Below are 20610 nucleotides of genomic sequence, written 5' to 3'. Positions count from 1 at the left end.
ACCTATTGAGTACATCCTTTCAAATCAGCATCTCTCAATGTTTTAGCAAAAGAGCTAGAACAGAATTATAATAGAATTGCAGTTTACCTCTGTTGCATAAATTGGAATATTATGAGGTCATGAATCTGCTGCACATGATGTCTAGCAAATTTTGTCTCTGAGACACCAAATTTTGACCACAATGTGAGAGTATTTCCAAAAATGTTATATCATGGGTAATTAATCACAATGTCTAGAAGTTCCTAACATAACCTTGTATAATAACACTACAGTATTAGAATTCCTTTTCTATTAGGCTAATGAGACTATTAGAATCCCTTTCAGCCAAAATAATTGGCTTAAGCATTTCAATCAAATTTTGCTTCCATCATTGCATTTTAGCTACTAATATGAAACAGTTTTAATTATGACAGTTTATAAGTCACCGAAAAAAGCCTGAAGCTTTATTACCATAAAATCAATAATTATATCAGTTGGTTTTTAGCCGAACAGTTTGATGATTATCCCAAAAACTGAATGCTAAAATTGATCAGTATTTCTAATTTTTGCACACATCATTTACAGAAAAGTAAAAAAGTTATGTACACTGCAGAGGATGTTATAATCAGAACCATACAGCAAAATATATTTTGGGATTTAAGTACATTTAAAGGAAAGCTCAACATTTTCACTGAAATGATCTACTATAAACCTTAAATTATTTAATATCACTTTAATTTTGTACTAGAATATCAAACAATTGTCTTTGAAAGCAAATGTTCATGCACATAATCAGAAAACTGTTTCCTGCAGGGAGGACTGTTGGAGCACTGTCTTTACCTCTGAGATGGGTTTCTCATAGACATCTTCTCCTATGGACTTCTCTTGGGCCAGGATGGCATCTCGGTGCAGGACTCGCAGCACTTTCTCTGGCTCCGCTGAGCCGTAATGAGCCTCCAGAGCCTCAGGCTTGGTTTTCTCTGTCTTCAGCATGTGGATCACATCCTCTCTGGCCTGAGGTAGGAGGTACAGCAAAATCAGATGGCTGACAGTGTAAATCAGATCCTGAGCTCACAAGATCAACACTGAGCTTATTGAATACATCCCACCTCTTCAGGGCTATTTGCAAATGCACTGGATATTCCTTTTTTTTTTTTTTTTTTTTTTTTTACCAAAAGCAGATTGGCAATCAGATATTCTGCTTCAGGTTGCTAGGAAGCAGGCAAGCAGAAAAGGAGTTTGTGCTAATATTAACCACACAAAATGCTTTATCTAAGTGGCAATGGGCTGGAATGGGGATGTGGGGGTTTGACGGAACCAGTCCTGGGAAGTGTAACTTGTTTCCAAACACATGAGATCAATGCTTATCTAAAATTCTCTAGGTTTTTATTTATTCTGTCATGCAGCATTCAAATCAGATTTAAAATTACCCCTCCTGCTTCCATTCTATAACTTCATGTGAATCATAGTTAGTGATTTCCTGTTTATTGAATGATTTAGTTTTTACAGACACACATAGTTGGGACCCATATGGGGCTGCACTGAGATTTTTAAATCTAATGTATTCATACTGTAGGTGAAATTTTATCCCTTTAATATCCAGACTGCCACCAGATGAATCATATTGGTAGGGTTATGGATTTTTTTTTATTTGCTTGTTTCTTAGTGCAACATTAACATCTTCCTAAAGTTATTTGGAAAACCACATGATTATAGGTTTGCTATCATAATGCAATGTACAATACAAAATGTAAAAATCTGGATGTGTCTTGAGCAGGTTAGTAATGATGGTCTTTCTAATCATAATGGAGTTGACATTTGCTAAATGTACTCCCATATGGGCATACTCTTGGAGCTTTTTTTCCAGTAATGGTGATGGGTAAGAAGCATCCTGACTTCATTCCAATTTTTACTAAAGAACAGACTGGTTGGGAGCAGAGTTTCAGTCTGTCATAATGGAATATACTTTTCTTCTGTGTTAATGCTGCTAAATTTGTTTTTTCTCTTTGTTAATATTTAATTCATTTTTTAAAATGCATTAATATAAAAGGAAGATTTTATATATTTCACAGATAAAATCGTAAGAAGATAATCATAATTTTTCCACTCCCTCAACCCTCCCTCTTTTATTTCTTCCTTTAATTTTTTTTTTAATTTTTTAATTTTATTTTATTTTTATTACAAAGTCAGATATACTGAGAGGAGGAGAGATAGAGAGGAAGTGGAGCTGCCGGGATTAGAACCAGCGGCCATATGGGATCAAGGCAAGGACCTTAGCCACTAGGCCACGCTGCCAAGCCCTCTTCCTTTAATTTTTGCAATAACATTTTTTCAATTTACTTTACAATTACATGTTTACTGCATCACTAGCCACAATGTTCAATAAGTAAAAAGTAGAAATACCACTGTTACACAGAAATATACACAAGGACAATAAACAATGCTCATATCATGGGTAGTCAGTTACATTTTCACACATTGGGGTTTCTGGTATTCTATATTAACTTCCATATATCACAGAAAACATGCTGTTTATATTTTTATAGCTGTCTTATTTCTCTTAAAAAATTTTTTTAAAGATTTATTTTTTTTTTATTGGAAAGGCAGATTTGTAGAGAGGAGAAACAGAAAGGTCTTCTGTCCTCTGGTTCGCTCCCCAAGTGGCCACAATGGCCAAAGCTCAGCCAATCTGAAGTCAGGAGCCAGCAGCTTCTTCCAGGTCTCCCACATGAGTGCAGGGGCCCAAGAATTTGGATGATCCTCTACTGTTTTCCCAGACCATAAGCAGGGAGTTGGATGGGAGGTAGAATAGCCAAGATACAAATTGGCACCCACATGGGATCCCAGAGTGTGCAAGGCAAGGATTTAGCCACTGAGCCATCACACCAGGCCCAGGAGCTCTCTTACTTCACTAAGCATAGTCGCCCATTGCAAAAGACAGGATTTCATTTTTGAAAAATGGCTAACTCGTATTCTGTCATGCATATAGATCATATTTTATTCAGTCATCAATCAATGGGCAAGTGGGCTGATCTCTATTATGAATTGAGCTGCTAATAAACATGGGAGTACAAATAATTTTTTAATATATTGATTTCATTTTCTTTGGAGAAATTTTCAGAGATAGGAAGGCTGGATCATATGGTTGATCTATTTTTAAATTTCAGAGTGATCTCCATAGTACTGCTTTTTCTCTACATCCTTACCAGCATTTGTTATTTTTTAGTTTTTAGGTGACAACCATCCTAACTTGGTGAGGTAAAACCTCATTGTTGGGCCCAGCATGGTAACCTAGTGGCTAAAGTCTTCGCCATGCACATGCCGGGATCCCATACGGGCACCAGTTCTAATCCTGGCAGCCCCGCTTCCCATCTAGCTTCCTGCTTGTGGCCTGGGAAAGCAGTCGAGGACAGCCCAAGTTCTTGGGACCCTGCACCCCTGTGGGAGACCTTGAAGAGGCTCTGGGCTCCTGGTATCAGAGCGGTGCGTTTCCGGCTATTCAGGGAGTCAATCAACGATGAAAGGTCTTCCTCTCTGTCTCTCCTCCTCTCTGTATATCTGACTTCCTAATAAAAACCAATAAATCTTTTAAAAAACTCATCATTATTTTAATTTGCCTTTTTCTAGTGACTTTTTTTGATCCTGACGATTTTTTAAAATGTTATTAATTTTTACTTTTTTCCTGATAATTTTTATTTTTGGTGATTTTTACATACTTGATTAGGGTGATAAGGATCAAGGGCCACAGGAACGTAAGACCATTATTTCCACATTCTCTTTTTTTCTTCCTATATCTGGGGAATGACTGAGATGAGGGGAGAAGCCAAACCCAGCCTCCCAAATGCCTCTGTACCCTGGGATGGAGGACAGCCACCTGCCACCACTCCATGGTCCCTGATGTGGGACATGCTCTGAGGGTCCTGCTCAGGTGGTTTTGATAGTTCAACAGTTCTGAATTACTGCCAATCTTGCCACTCCAAGCACAATGAAATCTCTCCAGAATCCACTGGTTGACATAGTCCACCTTGGAGTTTCTGTTTGTCCAGATATTCGCTGTCAACACATGCTAGGTATGTTAATCAATTTGTTCTGTCCTCCATCCTTTGTTGTGGTACCAGGTGTCCTCTGCTGGCTCCAATGGACTGCCATGTCCTCCATGTGCACCTGGATATGTGGTCCACTGCTCCATCTAAGCCACTGAGGAGGCCCAGCTTTGACACATGCACTCCATGGTCAGACCATGGAATCTGCAATCCTCTCCATGGCTGGAGTTCTGAGTCCAGTGGTTCAGCAGGCAGAGATGGGGGGATCCCCAAAGAAACTTCATCTAATGTGATCCCAGACTTCATTCTTGTGTGTGTTTGACAATACAAGGTCTGGCACAGTCCGTCACCTCAATCAGCTTATGCACATGCCAGTGGTTACAACTGCTGGGTCATTTGTCTCCATTTGTCCCGTTTCTTATGCAAACCAATGGATGTTGTGGCCCAGCCTGATCTTGCCTACCACACATTCGGCCCTCACACAAACCAATGGGATCTACAGCCTAATCAGAATGACCCACAATAACCCCCCACCAGACCCGCCCCCTGCCCTGGTTCCCGTGTTTGCCAATATGTACAGCAGACTGGTTCAGTCTGTGCCACATCCCATTCAGCTCTCATACATGTCAATGAGCATTGAAGCCTAGTTTAACCCAGCCCACCCCATTATCAAGCCCAAACACATGCGGACGGGCACCACTCTCTGTCTAGCCATGCTGCCTGAGTCCTGGTCATCATGCTCACCAGTTGTAGTGGCAACCCAAGAGGGAGGTGCCCACTGTTTCCCTACTGGATCCAATCCAACTCCTGGATCTTATACTCTCCCGATGGTTCTGTAGTTTAACTTGACAGAATGTGCCCCCCCTCTTGCTAGCATCTGCCAGCTGATGCTATGGCAAAGTACCCACACCTACTCTGGCTTGTATATGCACCAGTAGGAAAAGTCAACCCAGTCTGGCTTTCCCCTGATCTAGCTCACATGAGGCCAACAGGTGTTGCAGCCCTGCCTGGTCTGGTCTGCTCCCATCCCAGCTTTCATTACTCACCAGTGGTGGGAGTGGTGGTCCAGCAGGGGAGCCCGACACAGCCCACCCAACTGGGCTTACCCCTCTCCCCTTTGGCTCTCAAGTGTGCTGGTTGGATGCTGCAGCCCAGTCTGACATGGTCCGCCACACCTTGGCATTTGCTCATGCGTGTTGTAGCCTGGCTAGGCCTGGCCCACCCCCAATTCCAGCTCATGTTGGTAGGGGTTACAGCCTAGCCCAGTCCAGCCAGCCCCCACGCCTCATGTGAACTGGCTTGTGTTGTGGTCCAACCCAGCCTGACTCATACTCCATTCTGGTGCTTGGATTAAACAGTGTGTGATTGAACTGGCCCAGCCTGGTTTGCCTCCGACCTTGGGTATCATTACCTGGCCTGGTCTGGGCTGCTCCCTATCATGGTTCTTGCGCTCACTTGCAGGGACTGTGTACCAACTGAGGAGTTCCCCAAGTTCCTCCATCAAACCTCTCCCAATGTCAGATCTCAAGCACATTTGTGGGTCCATGGACCAACCCTACTTAGTCTACCTCCTGTCTTAGCAGGAATAATGGCCATCCCTGACCAGCCTTCACCCATTCAGGTTGTTATTGTTAAGTTTTACAGCCCAGCTAAGCTTGGTCCACACCCAGGCACATCTCACAAATGGCTCAGCAGGGGCAGAGACCTAGTCCAGCCCGTCCTATACCTACTCTGGTTCTCATGAGCACCAGTGGGTGCTGCTGGAGTCTAGCCCAGTCTGGAACACACCATACCCAGCCCTCACTTGTGCCAAAGGAACACTGTAGCCATGTCCAGACCAGACAGTAGTACCCACTTTAGCCTCATATTCACCAATGGGAACCACAACCCAGCCAGGCTGACTCCTTTGCTCTCCAACCAGGCCTGTTCCCAGCCATACATCTTGCACATGTCAGTGACTGTTCTGACCCAGCATGTCATCATCCATCCCCTATATTGGCCTTTGTCTTTAGGTGCGGTAGACAGGCCTGACCCAGTCTGCCCTCAGTCCCAACTCTCACTGGCGGGTGCTGGAACCTGGCCCTGCTCAGTCTGCTCCCATCCCTGGCTCATGCAAAGTGGTAGGTGTGACAGCCTAACTCACCATGACATGTGATCCAGCTTAGTTTCTGCAATTGCCAGTGAGCTAAGGTTTGCTCAGCGCCGCCCAATCTGCCCCCTTCCAAAACCAACCACACATTTGTCAACATTTGGGGCTACCTTGCCCAGCCTGTCCAACCCCCAGGCCTCGACCATGTGCTCACCAGTGGGAGTTATGACCCACTAGGGGAGTTTCCCAAGTTCCCCACTAGGCCCACTCCCAGACCCAGATCTCACATATTCCAGCAGTTGTTAGGTCCTTGCCCGGCATAGCCTGTCCCTCCATCTTGGCCTTGTATGGGAAGGAAGCCTGACCTGGTGCAGATTCCCCCAGCCACAGCCACATGGCTGGGACATTCAGACACCTGTGTGAAGAGCAGACTTACCTGGACTCCATCCACCAACATGGTGGCGGTGGGCACAGCCATGGACCCAAACATGCGTACAGCTATCCGAGATCTACCCACAGCATGATCACTGTGGACAGAGGAAATGCTCAGACCTCGGGCTTGGACAAGCTCAGGATCTGCTCACCATTTGGCAGTGGTGGATGGGGAGCTAGGATCCCTAGCAGGAAGCCTGGCCTGGTGAGGATTCCCCCAACCACAGCCCCATGACTGGGAGATTCAGACACCTGTGTCTCTATGCAGACTTACCTAGACTCCCAATCTTGTGTCTGTTGGCCATTTTTATTTCATAGTTTGAAAAGTGCTTATTCATATCCTTTGCCCATTTCTTGACTGGATTATTCATTTTGTTATTGAGTTTCATGAGCTTCTTACATATTCTGAATATTAATCCCTTATCAGATGCACAGTTTACAACTACAAATATTTTATTTTTTATTGGAATGGCAGATTTACAGAGAGAAGGAGAGACAGAGAAATCTTTCATCACTGGCTCACTCCTTATGTGGCCACAATGGCTGCAGCTGAACTGATATGAAGCCAGAAGTCAGAGCTTCTTCCAGGTCTTACATGGGTGCAAGATTACAAGGACTTGGGCCATCTTCTGCTGTCTTCCCAGGCCATAAGCAGGGAGCTGGATCAGAAGTAGAGCAGCTAGGACATGCATCAACACCCAGATGAGATGCTGGCGCTTGCAAGTGCAGGATTAGTCACTTAAGCCAACACGCCAGCCTCTAATTAAATATTTTCTCCCATTCTATCATGTGGATTTAAAATTATAAACTGGTTCACTTTCATAATAGCCTAAACAAGAGAGTTAATAGTCCACTACAAGTGTTCTATTCACAATATGACCATTCTAAAGTTTGTCTTTCTTAAAGTTTCTCAATTTTAATGGTTTTTCCAGTGTCTGAATTAATCTAATTCCAGATGACTAAGGACTAATTCATACTGAGACGTCAATGGACTGGAATTTGCAGATTTGCAATGTCTCTGCCACATACACATGTGTTCAATTCAAGACAAGAATGAAAAATATTAATTTTGAAGAACCTGGTGGCTTGAAAGGTTAGTAGAAATGTGTAATTCACAAGATACTTTAATGGAAAGACAAACTGTCTCCCTTCAGGATGAAAGGCATAAGCAAGCACAAATGCAGTGTCAGGCCAACCTGTACCATGTCTCAATGCAAATTAAACAAAGGTGCTCACTTCTCCCAATGGATACAGCTTAGAGTCCTGGTGCAGTTTACTTAGCAAGTAAAGAATGGGCTTCACTTTAGCTACGACTCATCACCTCTGTCAGGCACACTTGGGCAAGGCACAATTTCATATCTTCTTGGGGTATTGCATGGAAGGAACCATAAGGTATGTAGATTGCTGATGGTCTTCAGGAAAAAACTGCTCCTCAGTGAACATCTTCCTAAACAATGGTTTTCAGCTCTGACTTCATTATAATTATCCAAACAACTCATAAATGCCTCCATGGTCAAATTTCTGGGAGAGGACTCCTACACCAGTACATGTCAAAGCTACTGACTGCAGATTGAGAGCACTGCGCCACCTTCATCAGCTAAGAAACACAGAAACCAAGCCAAATACAAATCTTGGCATCATCCAAACTTTCTTACCCTGGAGCAAGTGCATTTTCTTTTTCTATAACTAGAGAGATGTTATTCCTTTTCTCCTGTAAATCAAACTGTTGTTTTGGTCAAAGCTGAAATAACTTGACTTGAAAGAAGAAACACAGAACTGTGACTTCATGGAAATGACATGGAAAGAAGATTTACCTTAGCAGTAATAGAGTCGTAACAGAGGTTGGTAAGCTGAAGACTAATGTTTGAAGACAAACATTTTTCTAGAATGCCATTTGTAGAAATACTGTGTGAGAAAAGTTCCCCTGTGATTTGTGCAGTTGTGAAGCAGAATGTGACTAAAGTTAGGGGAAAAGGAACCAAGATAACACCAAAATCAGGGTAGAGAATTATCTTTGGGCAATTTTGATATACTGGATCAGCATTGTGGTACAACAGGTTAGGCAGCACCCATATGGGTACCAGTTTGTGCCCTGGCTGCTCCACTTCCAATCCAGTTGCCTACTAATGCACCTGGAAAAGCAATGGCAGATGGCTCAAATGTTTGACTCCTAACACTCTGATAGGAGACCCATTTGAAGCTTCTGGCTCCTGGTTTTACCTGACCTGGCTATACTGACCACTTGGGAGAAGGAAGAATTCCACTTCTGCTGATAGGAGAATTCTCTCTCTGCCTTTTAAATAAATACATACTGTTAAAAATTGCTTTCATATGCTTGCAATGGGGGAATATCAACTGAACTTGAACTGTGGTTATGCAACAAGGTGGAGGAATCCACCATGGTGGGAGGGTTTGGGGAGGGGTGGGGAGAATCCAAGTACCTATGAAACTGTGTCACATAATACAATGTAATTAATGAATTAAAAATGATAAATAAATTTTAAAAAATTGCTTCCCAAATAGGTATATGCAAACCATAGAACCCCTTTTGGAGAAACTGTTTCATCTCCCTGACTCAATTTCAGTCGATAAAGTAGCCTCCTAATCCCTCTGTCACAGGACTTTGTCAGACTCTAACATAAAACAAATGAAGCACTTGAACAGCACTGTAAACAGATGATTATTTACTTCATTTTATCAATCTGTTATTCAGTTGAAGAATATAAATATCATTGACATTTATCTCAACCAAATCTTCCTGATTCTCTTAGAAGATAGCTTCTTTTGTAAAAGCTGATGTGACACACCTGTGATTTGTCAACCTAAAAATCCACTTATGCTTAAGCTGTCTGTTAACTGTGATATTCTGCATATGTAACACATTTCACCTCCATTTAATTATCCTAGACATTAATTAGCAAAGAACAAGAGGCTATGACAATATGTTATTTATCCAGAACCATACCTTTGATGAACTTTCAAAGTTTCTTTAATTGGTATAATAATAATAAATCACAGAAAGAATAACAACATTGCTTATAAATTATTGCTGTCACCAGTAGCTAAACTACTGGGGCTTGCTCTGTGCACAGCAAGCTAAGCTGTTGCTTGTGATATAAGCATCCCATTCTGGAGTTCCAGTTGTAGGCCCACTGTTCTTCCTATGAAATGTGCCTGGGAAAGCAGAAGACAACCCAAGTATTTGGATCCTGGTTATCCCTTGGATGGAGTACTTGGCTCCTGGCTTCATCCTGACACAGCTTAGACTACTGTGATCATCAGGAGAATAAACTAGCAGATGGAAGCACCTCTGCACACACACTGATTTTCAAGTTCAACAAATAAATCTTTAAAATATAGTAAAAATACATAGAAATCAATATATTATGATATTTTAATCAATTCTTTAGTGAAAATTACTATGTGAGTCAAATGAATGTTTTCCACTATTTCATTTTATGTAAAACATTTTTCAAAGATTAATTTACTTATTTGAAAGACAGAGTTACACAGAGAAATCTTCCATCCACTAATTCACTCCCTGAATAGTCACAGCAGTCAGTGTCAGCTAGGTAGAAACCAGGAATAAGGAGGTGCATCTGGCTTTCCCACATGGGTGACATGGACCCCAGCACTTTTCCAGGTACATTGGCAGAGGGTTGGATCTGAAGTGGGACAGTCAGGACTTGATGTAGTGTCCATAAGAAATGCTGGAGTCACAGGTAGCTTAACCCTCTGTGACACAATGCCAGCCTCTTTTTTTCCACTATTTTAAGCATGTGAGTCCATGTATCTAAAATGATCCCACATGCTGGGGATAGAAACACATTATATGTCCATTTTGAAACACATGTTAATTTTTCTATAGAAGAATGAAATTGAAAATGTTAGAAAATTTCTGTTTTTGAACAATATTTTCACACAAAAGTTTTATCAGAAGCACATGTTAAAGTTCTAGGACATGTGTAAAATACATCAGAGCAAATGCTTTGATCAGGACTCTAGGAAGAGCTGCCTTCAATATGAAAGGAGATAGGAAACTGGAGGAGGAAGCTATTTGGTAAAAATGACCAACTTATTTACTCTTGATGACAGCGGAAAACAAATATGAGAAGAGAACACAAAGACACTGAGAGATCCCATCAGTCTCTTCCACTCTCTCCAAATTATTGGGAGTTCAAGGGAAGCCAATATCAAAGATAGTCTCCCCAGTACTGAAATTGTACCAGGTGGAGCTAGGGATTGTCTCAGCTGATTGCATAAAGCATTGATTCAAAACATGTGGGGGCAGCAAAGTGCTACTCAGGGAAGCCCAAGACCAACAGGTGAATGTGTGCCTTGTTCATCATGTGAAGTCAAGAGAGCTTTAACAGGAGAGCAGGAACTGGGAGGAAGAGTGAAAAACAGAGCAGGTAAAACTCACATAGGTGGCACAAGTTCAAGAGAACTAAAACCAGTAACTCAATCATATGCATGCATTCACTTTGTGCAATGCACTGTATTCACTATTGGATAGATAATTGTACCTCGAGAATTCAACTCTGAGGGGATACAGATGAAGAACTGAAAGGCATTTACAATACTACAAATCAAACCTTGTGATGAAGGGAATATAAAGGGCTATATGATTATGAGCTTGGGGGGCTCTCTGGAGGAAGTGATCTGAAATCTTACAGCAGTTACTTGAGTCAGAGAAAGAAGGAGGAGGTGAGATGAGAGTGTTCTAGGTAGAGAGAAGATGGTAAGAAGACCAAACAAATTTAGACTGTATGGGAGTGCTGGAGTATACACTAATAATGAGCCTTGTAAACCATTGAATTATTTGCCTTTTGTTACAGAACAGCAAGAAGACTTGTAATTTTAAAGCAGCACAATAGTGCCAAGACTAGATTTGTGCGCTGGAAAGACCATTCACCTGCTGTGTTGAAGACACAGAAAGTTCATGCATCATGTTTACAACAATTACCTTTCCTTAAGGGCTAGTTTATGTGGTTAATTATTACTCTTTGTGGTAATTTTAACTTCTTAAGTTTTCCAGTATTTGGTAGGGAGAAACATCATGTGTAGGAAAATATGCTTGCTTCTTGTGCCCCATGACATACTTCTTTTCCACTTGTAAAATGTGCATGTACCCTTGGAGTACAAACTAGAATAGCAATGAACCCTAGAACCTGACAACAAACATTGTCCAGTCTCTCCAAAAGCACTTAAAACTTCTGATAGATTGGGAAGGGCAGTAAATCATCTAAAACTATTTCAAAATATTATTAGAATGTTGATGTTCACCCAAGTGATTGGGTGAACACATGACTTTAAAAAATACTCTCTTAAGGCAGACAACTTGGGATGCTTTGCAGGATGGACACTCACTTTACTGAGAAGAAGCACAGTTGGGTGGGGAACTTGAGAAGCCTGCTTCTACTTAATTATACTGATATCTTACACAAGGCATCTTGGAGCAAACACTTAGCCTCATAGTTAAGATGCCCACAGTCTATGTTAGAGTACCTGTATTCAAATCCAGACTCCAGCTCTCAATTCTACCTTCCTACTAATGTGGACAAGGGAGGCAGGAATGCTGGCTCAAATAAAGGAGTCTCCATTACCCACTTAGAGACTTGACTTAAATTCCTGGCTCCCAGTTTGGGACTGGCCCAGGCTCAGCTATTATGGGTATGTGAAACAGAACTAGAAAATGGAGCTCTCCTTCTCTCTCTCTGACTCTCTTGAATAATAGAAGAACAAAAACTTAATTTAAAAAATCCCTAGAAAAATTTCCTGCTTATAAATGAAGGATCTATTTTGAGAAAGAAATAAATCTATTTTTCTGCTGATGAAGAAATCAGAATGACACAATTCCCGAACACCTTCATTTCTTTGTATTTAGTTGACTACTTCGAAGTTATTCCCATGCTGTAGTGAGCCAAGGAAACCTAGAACATGGCCCTGGATGATCAGCATATGCCGGTTTTCCAAATACCTTTCCATTCTGGGAGTTCAACCATAATGTGTCTATTCATGTGAGGTAATTAATGAGTCCACTTTTTAATTTCCTTCTTGGACTATGGGTTAATGTGAGGATATGGACTGGGTCTACAGTGTGTCAAAATGTGCTTACATATGATAGGCACTCAGTAAACATTTGTTGAAACAAAGAAAAGATCAAGTAATATGAGGTCCAAGAGGTATAAACTCTCACTGAGATGCTCAGAACAACCTTAACTACTGTTCTTCGTTCAGAAGATATAAACAATTGTACTTTATCAACCTCTTTGCTATTTCATCTAACATCTTTGTCTAGAATTTGAGTCATTTTGTTCTTCAAAAGTTTATCCCAAACTTTTCCAAAAAGAAAATGTGTTTATTCCAAAAGAAAGTACATAAACTAGATAAGGAAAAACAGTACATTCCACTAGAATGTTGCAACAGGAAATGGCCTATCTAAATCTCATACAGCTTGGATTATACTATTTATCCTCATTAGGTAAATACTATTATAATAAATTACTTGAAGGGAAAATGTTATGAAATTTGTAATGTTATTAGCTATTACTATATAATTTAAACTCATTTTTCCCTACTAACAGTGAAATTAGCATGATTAATAATAGAACCACATATAAGGAGACTATTCAGACATGGTTAGTACAGAGGGCCATTGGAGCTAAAAGGTGACATCTGGTGTCTCTTGGGAAACTGTTTTCCACTAACGCATGCATGATCAATAGTAACCTAACATACTCTACAGAGACTGTTCACTTTAAACTTAAGGCTGGATATCATCCAGAAACCATTTTTTTGTTAATATATCACCAACAGCACATGCTATTTATCATGTAGCAATTGGCTTTTATCATCACCATGATAGCTTGAATTTACAAAAGTAAATTCTTCAAAATCCCCATTTTTTTTTTTTTACAGAAACAGGAAAATCAACCATAAATTTATATGGACACTGAAAGCACAAAAACTCAAAACAATGTTAAAAATCATTGAAGTTGAAGATCTCACACTTCCTGCTTTCAATACTTTTTTCAGAGCTATATTCATTAAAACAGTGTAGTGCCAGCATAAAGACAGATATATAGACCCATACACTAGAACAGAGAACCCACAAATAAACCCTTGCATGTAGGACCAAATAATGTTCCACCATGGTGCTAAGATCATTCAATGGGAAAGGAAGAGACTTTTGAACAAATGATACTGGGAAGATTGATTACCTACACGCAAAAGCATGAAATGAGAGCTGAGCAGGGCGGCTTGCACCCCGGTATCCCATACTGGAGTGCTGCTGGTTTGTGTTCCAGTCATTCCAGTTCCAATCTAGCTTCCTTTTTATACACCTGGAAAAGCAGTGAAAGATGACCCAAGCGCTAACCCTATGGGAGATCAGGATAGAATACTTGGCCCCCGGCTTTGGCCTAGCCCACACCCAGCTGCCACAGGTGTTTTAGGAGTGACCCTGTGGATGGAAAAATCCCTATTGCTCCAACTTTACCTCATAACATACACAAAAAATTAACTCAAAATTAACCAAAATTCAAGAGTTTAAAAATTACAAAAATCTTTTTAAAAGCATAGGAGTAAAACTTCATGATATTAAATTTGGCAATTATTTCTTAATACGATTCCCAAAACACAGGCAATAAAAGAAAACTAGGTAAATTTGATCAAACCTAACAATTCCACTCATCATGGAATACTGGAAGTAGAGTGAAAAGCAACCCATGGAATGGGAGAAAGTAAGGGCAAATCATGTGCTGGTAGAGATGAATTTACAAATGATCAAAAAATTCCTATGACTAAAACAACACAAAACAAAGCAAAACAAAACAGTCTAAAAGTGGACAAAGGACATGAATAGACATTTCTCAAAGGAAAATATAAAAATGGACCACAAGCACATGGAAAGATACTCAATATTATAAATCATTAGACAAATACAAACCAAAAGCTCAAAAAAATGTCACTTTATGTCCACTGGGAAAGCTGTTATTTTTTAAATAAAGAAAATATGGCCCAGCATGGTAGCTTAGTGGCTGAAGTCCTTGCCTTGCATGTGCCAGGATCCCTCATGGGTGCCAGTTCTAATCCCAGTGACCCCAGTTCCCGTCCAGCTCCCTGCTTATGACATGGAAAGCAATGGAGGATGGCCCAAGACCTTGGAACCCTGTACCCACATGGAAAATCAAAAGTTCCCGGCTCCTGCCTTCAGATTGGCTCAGGGCCAGCCATTGTGGTCGCTTGGGGAGTGAATCAATGGATGGAAGATATTTTTCTCTGTCTCTTCTCTGACTTCCCAATAAAAATTAATAAATCTTATATATATAAACATAAAACAGAAAATAGCAAGTGTTAATAGAAAATCCATAACTCTTACACACTACTGGTGGAAATGCAAACATGGAAGCTCATTTAAATACTAAAAATAAAATAATCCATTCTACTTCTAAATATATATTCAACAATAATTGAAAAAACTAGAACTGAGATTTATATACCCATTTTCATAGCAAAATTATTTTTAGCAGTCAAAAAAGTGGAAAGAACCCAAGTATTTTCTGACAGACAGATGACCTAAATGTGATATATGTATACGATAAAATATTATTCACCCTTGAAATGAAGAGAATACTGATACATGTTACAACATTGATGAGCTCTGAAAATGTCAGTTACAAAAGAACAAATACTATGTGATGTCACTTATGTGAGGAACTTAGTCAAATTCAAAAGAACAGAAAGTAAATCAATGGTTGCCAGGAGTAGTTGCTGGGGAAAAGGGAAGTTATTATTTAATTAATGGCTACAAAATTTCTGGTTGAGAAGATAATAAAAAATATGAATATGGACAGTGGTGACAGCTGCACAAGATGATGAATATACTTAGTGACACTAAACTGTAAATTTTAAAATGATATTGTATCTATGTGTTTTACAGCAATTTACAGAAAAAATTAAAACTATTCATCTCACCTCAAAAAACTCAAATAAGAAATAAAAATCATCCTCTCTCCTCTAGCTGTCTATTATTTTTTAAGAAACAAAAATTCCATGTAATAAACATAAACATATAGTCACATTTCCCTGGACTAGATATCTAAATGCCACTGTATTCAATGAATTTAATGCATTTTGATTTATAATGTGGCTTTCTTCTTTTTTACACACACTGGGATATTAATAGTACAACAGCTGCTGTGTCTCGGATAAGAAATCAGATAAGGTCACAGGTTCCCCCATGCAGTGCTGTGACCCTACAGTGTCTAATTTCTTAAATTCCAAGAGACCGCAAGCTTTTTGTCATGTGCTAATAAAGACCTCGGGAGGAATCTTTAAACTGCCCAAGTCTATGTGTAGTTAATAAATGGGAGACAATTTTCTAGGAACCAGGTGAGAAGCTGAATTCTTAGAACACTGGAAAAATTATTGGTAAGGCATAAGTAGATGACATTTTCTCTCTGCAGTTTTTTAGCTAGCTGGTAAATTGAGTTCCTTCAATAGAAAACAACTAGGTAAGATCAAGAACAGATTAAGCATTGTGGTACAACATTGCTTAGTAAGTTAGATTTCCCTCACCTCCTTACTTCTATCTGCCTCCCTCCTTTTCAGTGGGTTTCTGCAAGTTATTTTCCAAGCATGAGTGGAATCCTTTGATGTAATTCCATCTGGAGGACTGCCTGGCAGGGTGGCCCTGTCACCAGCCTATTTGCATGAGAGGCTGGGGTTCTTCCTGGGAAAGAGCTCATCCTGACAGAGGAAGGACACCATTTTGGTGGAAGGACAATGGGGCAGGGTCAGAGGGCAAGGGTGAGTTTGAGTGCAACACAGTGCCTGTCATTCAGACTCCTCCCAGTCCACCCCTTCCCAAGCCTGAACCCTCAACCTGCCTGAATTTCAGGGTGATGATTTGTCATAAAAGACCACATAAAAGTCAAGGAATTGGTAACTTAAAATTCAACATACTGCAGCTTCAAGGGAAAGAAGGTGGAGGGAGCAGGGCAGGAGATGCTCTCAGTGTAGACTTGAGCTTCAGTAAGTACTAAGCAGACATCAACTGACATAAGCAGAAGAGAGAACTCTCCTCTGCATGCATTGACAGGGCTTGCCAACGGGACTACAAAAAGGGAAAGAACAACAAATGCCAATGGGAGACAAGAGAGTATGTGGATTACATGTGGGTCATTTTTTTGGGCCTTCTAAAATTTATGAGAAAAATCCAAAGGTTCACATTCTCACAGAGCAGAAGTGGGTGGAGGATGGACAAGAAAAGACAGCTTTATAAAGTCTTTTTGCCTTATTTTTGTCCTCAGACTGATGATGCTGGGAAACATGGACAATATTTTCTCAAAAAGAAACTATTCCACTCAAACAAGAGAAGATGACATTGTCTGGACAGAATTTATGATGAGACTTATTTGAATCATGTAACATTGAGGCTCCTTTGGGTTTCCTGTGTATTTTCCTCTATTCATTTCTGCCTCTGTTCAAATGGAGTTCTAAATTTATAACATAAATTTGACCAACTATAGTTTAATTCTTTGTACAAAACTATAAGAAAATATCAGCCATTCTGAACCCATGAGAAATATCACACTGGATAGTTTTACAAGTAAACAAAGACTTAGCACTTTAAATGTTAGAGTTTTCCATTTTAGGAGTTAGGTATATGCTCAGATGTATTATAAAATCCCTCTCTGTTGAAAAGGAATATAATGTACATAAGTTGCCATTCTGAAAACTCAACAGTGATCCTTACAAAATTTTTCATGTATTAAAGACATATCATGTGTGATTATTAATTCGACTTGATTTTTATCAATTTTTAACATTTCTTTCTTATGTTTACATAATTGATCAGGGTGGGAAGGGTCAAAGGTTAGGGGAAAGTGGGTGAGATCATTGTTCCCAAATTTTCTTTTTCTTCTCCTGCATCTGGGGAAAGGGGGGAGATAAGTGGAGAAGCCACATCCAGCCTCCTAACCGCCCCAGGACCTGGAGATGGGGATGGCAACCTGATATCAACTCAAGGTCCCTGATGTGGAGCATGCTCCAAGAATTCTGCTTAAGTGGTTTTGATGGTTCTAAAATGTTCATCTTACCAATCCAAGGATGAGGAAATCCTTCCAAGGTTCATTGGCTGACATAGTCCACCTTAGAGTATCCATTCGCCCAGATAACTTGCTGTCATTGCTCGGCTGAAATAATTGCGCAATTTGTTCTGTCCTCAACCTCTCTATAGTACCAGATGTCCTCTGCAGACCCTATTGGGCTATCATATCCTCCATGTCCATCTGGTCATGCCATCCATTGCTCCATCTAAGCCACTGAGGAGGCCCAGTTCTGACACATGCACTCCACAGTCAGACCACAGGCCCTGCGAATCTCCTCATGGCTGGAGTTCTGAGTCCAGCAGATTGGCAGACAGGGATGGGGGATTCCCAAAGAAATCTCAACTGAGGTGGTCCCAGACCTGACTCCTGTGTGTGATTGCCAGAAAGGGGTATGGCTCATTCGGTCACCCACATCATCCTACGCATACATTGGTAATTGCTCAGTCAGTTCTGTCTCCAGCCCCATTTCTTATGCAAGCCAATGGATGTTGTGGCCCAGACCAACCTAGCCCACTACACACTTGGCCCTCATGTACAAGAGTGCAAACTGCAGCCTAGTCAGAGTGACCACCAATAACCCCCAGTAAGCCCGCCCACAGTCTAGCTTGACAGAATTTTCTCCCAGTCCCAGCACTTGCCAGCCAATGCTGCAGCAAACTCTAACCACCCTGTACTTACTCTGATTCATGCATGCACCAGTGGATACAATCAGCTACCCTAGAGTGGCTCTCCCCCTAACCCAATTCACATCCAGGCCAATAGGTGTTATAGCCCTGCCCAACCTAAATTTTTTTTAAGTTCCTTAGATAGTTTTTTTTTTTCTTTTCTTGCTTATTTGGAATCCTACTCAAGAGATGTAATGTGGTGGACAGAGTATGTTCTTAGGAATCTTATGTTAGAGACACACACCTGTTATTGCTGTTAGTGTTATCTTGAATGAGTTAGTCTCTGTTTATTCACCTATAAGATGGGCAGAGCAATGGCTACCTCACAGATTTTATATGAGCTAATATAAATAGAAACCTAGTCATTGTTAGTACCCCACTCCTTGGGAGTTAGACAAATGGTGGCCCTGACATTTATTATTTCTTGTGATCTTGAGCCAATTATCTTTGAATATCAGTTCCCAAATGTGTGTGAAGTGACAAATATTGTGCCTGACATATAGTGCTGAGAGTAGACACTGTCTATAGGTAAAGCACACAGTCAATGCTAAGTTCTCCAATTCTGGGAAAGAAAATAAAAGGCAAAAATGGAAATACTAACAATTTAAAAATTTACATATTTCATACTTAATCATATTCCTAGAGAGTTTTTACATATAATATCATTTTATAAAGAAAAACGATCCATGAAAAAGCCATAGAACTTCTACAGGATGTGTGATTTGCTTTCTCTTTTTCATGGGTAATATTTGGCTTTCAAACACCATGTCTGCATTTGAAATATCAACTTACCCTATCACAAAGAAAATGCACACCATTGCATGTGCTCACAGAATCATTTTGCCTTTTTTAGTACACTGACTCAAAGGGCCACTGAACAAAAATTTTTAAAATATCTCATGTGTATTGTTAACTAAGTGCTATTGTTTAGAAGTTATGTGATGCTCTCCAACTCAAAAAATGCAAAAACCAAAACATGCAGAACTGCCATTCCTGATGCCAGATACTTTCACAAGTGCAACAACTACTACTTTGCATGAACATCTGCTCATTTTCCCCTCACTGTTGAAGACTGGGAACTCAGTGAGGGCAAAAGCCTCTTGTTCTTTTTTTTTGTGTGTTAGCATAGTGACAATACAAATGTATGCTTGGCAAACATTTGTTAAATGAATGAATTGGGCATGCATTTTATTTATCACTCAACATTTTCTAGTGCTTCTCTTTTGTCAAAGCATATACTTTTTTTTTCTTTTAAGCACTGAACTATATTGGATTATACTATGCTCCATTTTCAGAATAGTACCACAAACAGTGAATTAGAGGATACTGAGCCATTGCTCTATTAGAAGACATGGAAGTAGGTGTCTGTGAGCTCTCTTCACAACGTTTTAATCAACTAAGCAATATATTATCCTGTTTTATGTGGTTTCCTATTAAAAATACCTTATTTAAAAAAAGATTTATTTATTTGAAAGTCAAAGTTGCAGAGAGGATAGAGAGAAAGATGAAGACAGAGAAACTGACAGAGCAAGAAAGGCAAGGACAGAGACAAAGAAAGAGATTCTCTATCTACTGATTCACTCCCCAGATGACCTCAATGGCCAGCACACTTGTTGCACCTCAGCTGAGAATGTACATATCAGACAATTTAAAATGTTTGTCACTCTGTATGGACATATAAGTACTACAATTATTAATTTGGGGGTTACAGGTATGTTTTAGAAGGGAGGTAATTAATTAATTACAGAATCTGTTAATAATGAGAATTGAGGCCAGTGGAGTAGTTTAGCAAGCGATTCCTCCGTCTTCAGTGCTCGCATCCCATGAAGGTGTCCGTTTGAGTCCTGGCTGTTCCACTTCGAATTGAGCTCCCTGCTTATGGCCTGGAAAAGCAGAGGAGAATAGCTCAAGTCCTTTGGCCCCTGTACCTAGCTTTGAACCAGCCCAGTTCTAGCCATTGTGGCCATTTGGGGAGTGAAACAATGGATAGAAAATATTTCTGTTGTCCAGCTCCAGTCATTGTGGGCATACTTGGAATGAATCAGAAGATGGGAGCTCTGTCTGTATCTCTGTCCCTCTGCTTCTTAAAAAATATTCATACCTTGGGGCCAACGCCATGGCATAAGTAGGTTAATCCTCCACCTGTGGTGCCAGCATCCCACATGGGCACTGGTTCATGTCCTGGCTGCTCCATTTTTAATCCAGTTCTGTGCTAAGGATCTGGGAAAGCAGCAGAGACCGGCTCAAATCCTTGGATTCCTGCACCCACATGGGAGATGTGGAAG

The 20610-nt window shown here is 40.4% G+C and overlaps 1 protein-coding gene across 7 annotated transcripts in view; it reads right to left on the bottom strand.

Annotated features, from left to right (window-relative positions):
• The window catches only part of FILIP1 (filamin A interacting protein 1), a 284939-nt gene that overhangs the window by 64206 nt on the left and 200123 nt on the right, over window positions 1-20610 (bottom strand). For all 7 annotated transcript variants that reach the window (XM_058661290.1, XM_058661296.1, XM_012925595.3 and 4 more), the window contains exon 3: window positions 820-993. In XM_058661290.1, coding sequence (XP_058517273.1) covers window positions 820-993 — 174 coding nt within the window. The remainder of the gene's footprint in view (window positions 1-819; window positions 994-20610) is intronic.

Source organism: Ochotona princeps, chromosome 1 (assembly GCF_030435755.1).
Source record: "Ochotona princeps isolate mOchPri1 chromosome 1, mOchPri1.hap1, whole genome shotgun sequence".
Lineage (NCBI taxonomy): Eukaryota > Metazoa > Chordata > Mammalia > Lagomorpha > Ochotonidae > Ochotona > Ochotona princeps.
This window is presented reverse-complemented; position numbering and strand designations above follow the sequence as displayed.